Source organism: Giraffa tippelskirchi, chromosome 5 (genome assembly GCF_054371585.1).
Source record: "Giraffa tippelskirchi isolate mGirTip1 chromosome 5, T2T-mGirTip1v1.2.pri, whole genome shotgun sequence".
Classification (NCBI taxonomy): Eukaryota; Metazoa; Chordata; class Mammalia; order Artiodactyla; family Giraffidae; genus Giraffa; species Giraffa tippelskirchi.
Window position 1 is genome coordinate 100,120,115 of NC_137279.1, and position 9,489 is coordinate 100,129,603.

General features: G+C 45.7%; 1 protein-coding gene across 1 annotated transcript; it reads right to left on the minus strand.

Moving 5' to 3' along the window:
- Nucleotides 1-1,138: 1,138 nt before the first annotated feature.
- On the minus strand, nucleotides 1,139-7,607 carry GJA8 (gap junction protein alpha 8). The gene has a single exon (XM_081495162.1). The coding sequence runs from the start codon at nucleotides 7,605-7,607 to the stop codon at nucleotides 6,285-6,287; it is 1,323 nt and encodes a 440-aa protein (XP_081351288.1). The 3' UTR covers nucleotides 1,139-6,284.
- Between the last annotated feature and the right edge of the window lie 1,882 nt (nucleotides 7,608-9,489).

Below are 9,489 nucleotides of genomic sequence, written 5' to 3' on the forward strand. Positions count from 1 at the left end.
GGCCCATTTGAGTTCAAACAAACAAAACTTGACCCATGATGGATTGAGGGCTCTCCTTTGGGGTCGGCCTGCCCTCCCGCCTCAAGGGTGTACTATTCTTTGTTTGCTGAATAAAACTCTGAGCTGTAACCAGAAAAAAAGCAATGTTACTAAGAATCCTACCAAGATTATATCCAATTGAGGAAGCATAAATCCCAATAGAGATGTTATTAGAGCAGAAGGGACAATAGATTCTGGGCAAGTAAAAACAGAGGTCTTCTCCAAGTGGGTTGTAGTCACAAAGGCTTTGTAAGTCATGTTAAGGAAGTTAGAATTTGGGGTAAGCAATTGAGTCACTGATGGATTTTACGCAGAGAAGTGACGTGATAAATCTCAGGCAGAATATTTTGGCTAATTTTATTTGATGTATTTTTATCTGTAATTAACTTTACTTCTTTCTACAGTTCTCAATGACATAAGAGAGAAAAAATCCTATTCTTTTGTCTCTTCCCAAATGGCCAAAGAAGTATACTTTGATTTTTCCTGAGATTTGTGTAGAATAAGGGAGGGGGACAGACTGACCAAACTTCAGCTAATAAAGAGAGTGTTCATGTTCTTTCTGAATCAGATTCTCCTCCATTCCACCTAGTGGTGTGCTGGAGCTTCTTGTACTGGCTTGTAAGAGTCATTTGCTAAATTTCTTGGAATTTTGTGAGCCAGTTCTAAGTATAGTCATTATTAACAATTAAATTACATAAATTAAAAAATAATACAAAGGTAATACTCAAAGCTTATCACTTCTTATTTTACTATTATTTATACTCTTGATATTATTTATATCTATTATATGATAGAAATATTTATAATGTTGTGCTATTGTACATCTCATCTCTATGTTCAGTGGCATTATGTTGGTGAGTAGAAACTGGAGATGGTGGGAGAATTTACACCAAGGAAGTTGACAAACACTACAAACCAGGGCCTCTTTACCCTAGAAAGAGCTGGTTGTTACACATTTACAAACTTACCACTGCCTCCCTCCCTTTTCCCCAGTGCTCTTGTTCCTCAACCCCTTAATTTCAAAGGAAGAACACCAGAAGCTGGGAAGTCTGTTGACAGGGTAGCATGGCTGACAGGGCAAAAGAAAACACAAAGACAGTGAAAAGTCAAGTTAGTTTTATTGTTTGGTAACAGTCTAACATGTGACTATTAGCTCTGACATAAAGATGTGGAAGGTTGGAGAATTTAGGACACAATGCCAATAATGCCTTTGCCAGAGGTTTCCCCCAGGAAGTTTGTTTTGAATATGTTTCTTAGCTGAGTCTTTACTAATCCTGTTTCATAGATGGAAATTTTGCAGAAAAAGGCAATGAAGCTATCGACTTTTCTCGCCAGGTGACTTGATGAATTCTTCCAGAATATCCTTTGTTCTGGAGAACCTCCAGATTGCCTTGGCTGGAGACTGCAATGTATCCCACTGCTCCCTCATTGGTCATATTGAGTACCACTCTCTGCAGACTTTGGGAGCAGCAATGTCTAGGATAGTGGAGATGACTTGTCTTTCATAAAAATCTTTCCTGTTATTTAACTGTTAAACCTAGAATTTTACGTCCTTTTTCTCCTTTCTCCCCCAATTACATATTTAGTTATAATACAATAATTACAAGAAGGGACAGTCTCCCTGCCTATTTCACTATCACTTCTAGGTACATACTTACTTTGCTTTACCCGGTCTATTTATTCTTAGAAGAGTTTCCATCCAGCTAGGCAAACGTTTTTCCTCTACACTTTGCTACCTTAGATTGTGTGATCATTTGCACACAATATACATGGTAGGGGGTAACTCAAGGTTAGGGGAAGGAGCAAGAAGGAGTTGGGGGTGGGTAGGAGGTGCTGTCTGAGTGGTATCTGAGCTGCCTCAGGGACCCTCCTTAGGAACTCAGGAAAAGCAGCTGTCCACACAAGTCTCACCCCAGGCCTTCCTCATGGGTTGGACTAAGAGCTGCTATATGCAGCTCTTTTGATTCCATGAACTTCCTTCCGCCTGGAGTAAGACTGTCCCAGGGCTGGTACATCTCTCCACAGGGGCCCTAGTGAGCTGAATCCTTCAGCACCACTGTCAGCAATGAATCTCATGCATGATCAAAGATGTTCTTTTTTGCACTATAATTCTCAGGAATTCAAAACTACAGAAAAATTGACCTCCCCCCATCACCTTCATTTACTTCTTTCATTTTCACTCATTGGCTCACTTTTAACCAGTTGCTTAGTTAACAATCTGTGAAGCATTTGAAAGTGGTGACTGTTATTTCTTCAGTCAACATTTTAAAATAAGGACTTATGACAGATTTGGATAAGACCTTCCCCCCTTTCATTTCCAAATAAGTGAATTAAAAAACCCCACTTATTTCTTCTCTTAGTATGCTCCTAGTATTTCTTGCATATCAATTCACTGGATCTATCTTGTGGAGGAGGGGCAGAACTTATTACCCACAATTTACCTAAGGAAAATTGTCATATGGAGTGGGTAAATGACATTTTGGGGCTCCCAGAGTCAGAGAGGTACAGCCCACACTTCTGATTTGACCTTCAGTGTTCCTTGTGGGAAAATCTGATCCCCAGGTTGCACTGACCTTCAGGAATATTTGTCCAACTCGGTGATGCATGCTTCATGTGGGTGCCAAGTAACAGAGTCATGATGAAAAGCAGACAGGCCTTTCTATGATGACCCAAATATGAGACCCAGGGATTACCAGAGCCAAGCCTGAAACTTTCTCACTGAGCTTTGAGGAACTCTATCCTTCCTGGTCACAGATCTCCCCTAACGAAGGTGTTATAATTGCTATTGGGCCATTAGTCCTTTGCTTCTGGAGAGAGCTGCACTTTTGATGGCCTGCTGTCCAATGCTTCTTTTTGCTGGTAGTTCCCCATACCGTAAAGCTTTAGTCTAACAAAGACAGGACCAGGATTAGGATTGAAAGCTTGGCCTTAATGGAGCCCAGGGATGGTGATAATCCTGAGTCAGTCGTAATTATTTGCCTCAGAACAGATGCTGAGGGATCCAGATGTACTAGGTAAGGTCCTCCACAGACACACTGCTGCCTGTGAATGGAACCTGACAGCAGTTGTGTGGCAGCTTAAGATGGAGCATGAAGGAACACTTTCCCCAGGTAGAAAGTAATCACCCTCCTGTCCCCAGCCATGTCTCACGGTCAGATAGGTTCCTACCAAACATATGGGGTCATGATTCTGTTTTGAGTCTTCTCCAAGAAAACATCTCCAGAGTGCCTAGTCCACACCAAAAAGCTCTCACCAGAAAACTGTAAGGCAGGTCTGGAGGGTCAGATAGAAGTTACCCACCTGCCCTTCTTCTCAGTCTCCCTGCTGTTCAAGGAATCAGTCAGGCACCACTCAGCAGGGTCTAGAGTTGACAGCCAACTCATTAATCCTTCTGATACCCCTGGAGGTAGGTTGGTGGCAAATGCTATCTCTAGTTTGCAGACAGAAAACTGAGGTACAGAGAGGTTAAGAGATGACAATAACACAACTACTAAGTGGCAGAGAGAGAAAAAAAAATTCGTGGTCCCTTGATGCCTGGGTCCATTTCTTCTGAAATAGGCTTCCTCACTTGTTGGGAAGACTGAGAGGGACAATGGCAACTTCCACGATGGTGGGGTAGGTACAGACTCTGAAGCAGGATGCCACTTTACTCAAGGAAATACACACAGACACTTAGGCCTCAGCCAAGACAAGGAGAAAAGACCCTGATGCTGGGAGAGATTGAAGGCAGGAGGAGAAGGGGCTGACAGAGGATGAGATGGTTGGATAGCATCACTGACTCAATGGACATGAGTTTGAGCAAGCTCTGGGAGATGGTGAAGGACAGGGAAGCCTGGCATGCTGCAGTCCATGGGATCGCAAAGAGTCAGACACTACTGAGCAACTGAACAAATAACAAGACAAGGAGACCAGCAGCCTTCACCTACACATCTGCTACTGGTCCCCCCAAAGAGCACCAGCACTTTTCACTTAGAAGAGGATGCAATTTTTTTCTTTTCTATTCTAGATCAGGTCCTACTTGAGATAGACACTTTATTCTGTTAGTGATCGAGCTATTCTCAGGCTCTGAGTTTACATCTTCTTAAAATGGGTCTTCAGGAGCAAAACTGTAGGAGCAATAGTGCAGCCATTGGGGGCGAGGGAGTGTGATGATGTCCAGTTCTCAGACGTGGGATTTTGTTATTTCTTTCACCATCCAGAAGAAGGTCTGTCTGGAATAGCATTGATGGAAAGGGGAAGGAAGATTCAGGTAGTAGCCAGAAAGCCACAGGTCCACAAGATAAATACACCTGTTCAGCTGTCTACTGCCTGATACATTCCTTTACTGAAAGTTTGTCACTTTGAGTTAACCTAGGTAAAATACATTTTAGGTTTTCTCTTTTAAAATGTAAATTTTCCCTGGAGTAAGTATAAAAAAAAATCATATCTTAGAATGAATTTAATTTTTAGACCATTTTGCTTTAGGATGGAGCACCAAGGAGTGGGAATACTGTCACAGGGGAAGAATAATTTTTGAGGAGGCTTTGGTCTGGAGAGCACATCTAGAATGAGTATCTTAAAAGGAAGGTGGTAACCAGAGGTCAGCCCAAGGGATTTGCCTTTTTGGGGGGTGGTGCTGGATGGGGGGGATACAATGAAGGCAGTTTTTCTGAGTCTCCGGGGTTCTCCTGTCCAGTTCCCTGTGATGTCAACTTGGTTTCTATCCCTCCTACCTTAGCCTTGGCACTGCAATCCATGAAGAATAGCTTTGGTTTAGATGAACCATCTTGGTTATCAATTTCTCCCTCTGCTTTGGGAACTGGTTGGCTCTAGATAAAATTACTGTGTGTGTGAAATATGTACTTATACCTGAGGATTTCCTCTGATTGGCCTCTAGATTTGAGGAGTGTTGGTTGCAGGCACAAAGGGTAGAAGATCTTCTTGTTTTCTTCAGCCTCTAGGTCCCTTCCAGGGATGAAGTCTGACCTGGGACTAGACAGGGACCCTGGCTGTTTGTGTTCCCAGTTTGTAAGAGGCTCTCCCTGGTGGCCCTCTGATGACTCTTTTGGTACACATCTTGTGCTCAAGCAAGGCCTGAGGGCTGATTCTCCTCAAAACAAGCCAGTAGGAGGTATCGTCTGGCCCAGAGCTAGGTTTGTTCCCAGTCCCTGATAAAAGGAGGTGTAGATTTCAGGCTGAGTGTTGAAGCTATAAGAGGACAGGAAAGAAAGGGACCTTTTCTGTTTTAGGGGAGAAGACTGTGACTGGGATTTTTAAAACCTTTTCAGTTCAGGGAGAGGGTATGGAGTCTTGTTCTCCTTTTCTCATGGTGCCCAGTGCAGAATTCCCACTAATACAAGGGATGTAATTGCATCAGAACCCAGGGCTACAGTGACCCAAAAGAAAGGCCAGTGAGAACTCTGGACATCTCCTGGACTGATGATTTAAACCAAACACTCCAAAACAGTAAAATGAGGTTTGGAAGCCATGGGAATGAGTTGGGACCATAAATAATATGACCAATTCCATAGGAAAGCTGGGCTCACAAGTATAAGCTGAACTTGAAAATTGGTGCCCCGCAGGTTAAATTTGGCTTGCACTTTTTTGTTTTGCTCACATGGCATATTTAAAATTTAGTTGGCAACGTTAAAAATGTGGAAAACTTCACCTGAACATTTGGATTTCTGGCTTTTCTTGAAAAATCAGATGGCCAGGTAACACTGTCTGGTAATCACTGCCTGAAACTGAGCAGCTGCCCTCTGCTCTCCAAATTTCACAGCCGCAGCCCTCGCATGGCATTAGAACAGGTGCACTTCACCAATTTAAACCACCTGCCTGCATCCTGCAGGCAGTTAAGTTTGGGACCGCTGATATATGCTACACGGTCTGCTAGGGAAGTGCTGAGTTGATATAGTTCAGCTGAGTTTGTAAAGTTGCCACAAGGCTGGTAAAAATCTCTGAGGCAATCAGTTCTGATTGAAAGGCTTTCTATGGGGAAATGAGGATGAAAGCAGAATTGCCTGTGGCTGTGGAGAGGGCAGGGCAGTCACGAGACTGGGAACTTTGATGGGACAATGGGTTTATCTGGGTAGCCTTTGTACACGGGGAAAGGCAGTTTCCTGGTTGTATGCATAGTTCTTCCACGGTGCCCATCCAACCAGGGTGGTGTGAGGGGAGGGAGAGAAGACTCAAATCGTGTTGGCAACTTTAGGTTTCATCTTGCCGTGTGTTAGCTCAGGCGTTTTCTTTCTCTCTTTGGCACCGCTTCACACGGTGAGATCGTCTGACCTGGCCCGGCTGCTGGCTTTGCTCAGCCTGCTCAGGGGTCTGGTGTCGTCCCCTGGCAGCTCCGCACAAAGCGAAGACGCCTTCTCAGGTGTCAGCTCTTGCTTTGATACCTTCTCAGGCGGCGGCTCTTCTTCCTCAACCTCCTTCTCCACTTCGGGGGGCTCCACTTTCTCCGCTTCCAGCACAGCCAGGGTCTCTTGGCCTTCTGTGCTCACTTTCTCTGCCTCCTGACTCATCTCGCCCACCTCTGGTTCTGCGGCCGCCTCTACAGGCTGCTCCTCCCCAGCTCCCTCCTGGGCGCCCACCTGAGCGTAGGAAGGCAGTGTCTCCTGGTAGGCCCTGGACAAGTCTCCCAGGGGCCCCGGGCCCACCTTCTCCTCGAACTGACTGAAAGGCTTGGCAGAAAGGGGGCTGGCCTCCACCATCCCCACCTCCGTCAAAGGGAAATAATGGGACACGATTTTCTCTTCTTCGAGGAGCTGGTAGCCCTTGGCCTTCTGGATGGAGGAGACGGCAATAGAGTGGAGGGACTTCTCAGGAATCTCCCCCAGTGGCTGCTCCACCGGCCTCTTGAAGGCGGATCGGATTTTCTTCAGGGCCAGGTGGCTCATCTCCAGAATATTGAGGAAGAGGGACACGGAGGCCACGGACAGCATGAAGAGGATGAAGATGGTTTTCTCGGTGGGTCGTGACACGAAGCAGTCCACCATGTTGGGGCAGGGCCACCGGCTGCAGCGGTAGAGAGGCAGGATCCGGAAACCGTACAGGAAGTAGTGGCCCACGATGAAGCCCACCTCAAAGAGGGTCTTGAAGATGATGTGGCAGACGTAGGTCCTCAGCAGGGTCCCCTCCAGCCGGAACTTCTTGGTGCCCTTGCTGCTGCTGCTGTTCTTCTTGACGCTGCCCTGGTCCGCCGCTAGGGGCGCCCTCTCGCCGCCATTGCCCGGCGACTGCTGGCTCAGCTCCTCCGCCTCGCGCTCCTTGCGCTTCTCCTCCATGCGGACGTGGTGCACCGCGTGCCCCACGTACACCAGCGACGGCGTGGAGACGAAGATGATCTGCAGGACCCAGAGACGGATGTGGGAGATGGGGAAGGCCTCGTCGTAGCAGACGTTCTCGCAACCTGGCTGCTGGGTGTTGCACACGAAGTCGGACTGCTCATCCCCCCACACCAACTCTGCAGCAGTGCCAAGGATGAGGATCCGAAAGATGAAAAGCACCGTGAGCCATACGCGGCCGATGACTGTGGAGTGCTCATTCACCTCCTCCAAGATGTTCCCCAGGAAACTCCAGTCCCCCATGATTCACCTACCTGCAGAAGGAGAAGGCAAAGCTGAGCGGCCACAGTGCAATCCGGAATCCACCTCTTTTTGCTAACTCTCGGGGTACCTCCCCTTCATGGGTGGCTGAAACAGTCAGTGGGTAAACAGTATCTTTTGAGTGTTTCTTCTGTGCAGACTAGTACTAGTTCAGTTAGTTCAGTTCAGTCGCTCAGTTGTGTCCGACTCTTTGCGACCCCATGAACTGCAGCACGCCAGGCCTCCCTGTCCATCACCAACTTCAGGGAACAAAAGAGGCATAAAAGAATCTGCTTCCACTGGGTTTCTCATCTGTAAAATGGGTTCACATTCACTTCACAAGCTGCCTGAAAGGATAAATGAGGCAGCGTCTGTATAAGCCTTGAACTACATATCAAATAAGAAATCATTGTTGATCATAAATAGAAACTCATGGTTTCATGGATTTAAGTCAAGACCACAAGCTGAACTGAGGTTCATGAGGCATAATGCTAAAAAAATATTCTAATCCGTTGGTGTCTGCCTGCACCCCTCCCCCCATTTTTTCCTATGTATGAAATTGCCTGTAGTCACCTGACTTGTGACTGTGTTGGGGTATACAATGACTGTATGTTGAAAGGGAAGTGGAAGGAAACATATTTTTTGAATATCTGCTTTGATGACCTTTGGCATTACATTTTTTTCATTCAATTTGATGCTGTGAGACCTACTCCATGCCTGTCACAGAGCCCAGCACATAATGAAAGCTTGATAAATGTTTAACTAATTTGATTCTATCACATGAGAAAACTGAGGCTCTGAGAGTTTAAATAAATTGTCCAAGATCAGATAGCTAGCAGCAGTTCTTTCTGCTAGGTTCTTTTTGCCACCCCTTTGGGACTCATTGCCTGTGATTGGAGCTGTACAGTTCTATGACTCCTGTGCTCTTCATTTATGTTTTCTCTTCTCTAGGTTGAAATCTGGAAACCTTTCTTAATAGCTTTTCAAATTGAGAGTGATATATATATGTACATATATATTTATATTTATGTATTATCACTCTTTTAAATCCGAAGAATGGGGAGAGTGTTTTGGGAAGAAATCACGTCACAGGGTGAGAAAAGTCCATTAAGATGGTTTTAGTGTCCCACAGAGTGAAAAGGGTTTAGGGTCTGTAACATGTGGCTGCTTTAATAGAGCTAAAATTTCATCTGTCAGAAAAAAAAATACCATTAAACATGATAGTATACAATGCCCCTAGCAATGGTGATGACTAATGGACATGGGATTGAACTGATGGGGGTGATGTGTGCAAACTGGGTCATTTGTCCAGTGCAAACCTGTGGTGCAAGCTGGTAATCTCTGAAAGACTCCGGTCAAAACCTCCACCTTGGCTATGCTCCTCCAGCTTGAACATCTTTAGAGTTGTGGGGTTTACTCATCACTGCCCTCAGACCAGAGCAAGAGCCCATGCTAGAGATGCTGATCTGGGCTTCTCCAGCCGAGCCCTACATTATAGGATCAGAAGTCCATGGGGCCAGAGGATATGCCCATCACATTTAATGACAGTGATATTTGCTAAACATTTGGATGAGTGATGAAATGTGGTATCTTAAATTAAGTGGGATTGTCATCTTTAGAAGACGGTAAATAAAATAACATCTGAAAGCTTTCTTCCAACCTGTGGTTTGGAGCCTGGCCAGACAGAACTTGGTGGCAGATACTGATGGCAGGTGTGAACAGTGACCAACCTAGGCTCTCGGCTATCTATTTTATGGTGAAGAGTAGAGAGAGTTGCTCCTCTTGGAGCCACAGAAACTTCCAGTTAGGCCAGGCATCTGACAGCAGCTTCTCTCCTTGTGGGAAGGTGAGAGCAGCTGAGGTAACCCCAGCCATGACTCTGGCT

Excerpts from the sequence above, each read along its gene's own strand:
- GJA8 (XM_081495162.1), bottom strand. The coding sequence starts at position 7,607 with ATGGGGGACTGGAGTTTCCTGGGGAACATCTTGGAGGAGGTGAATGAG.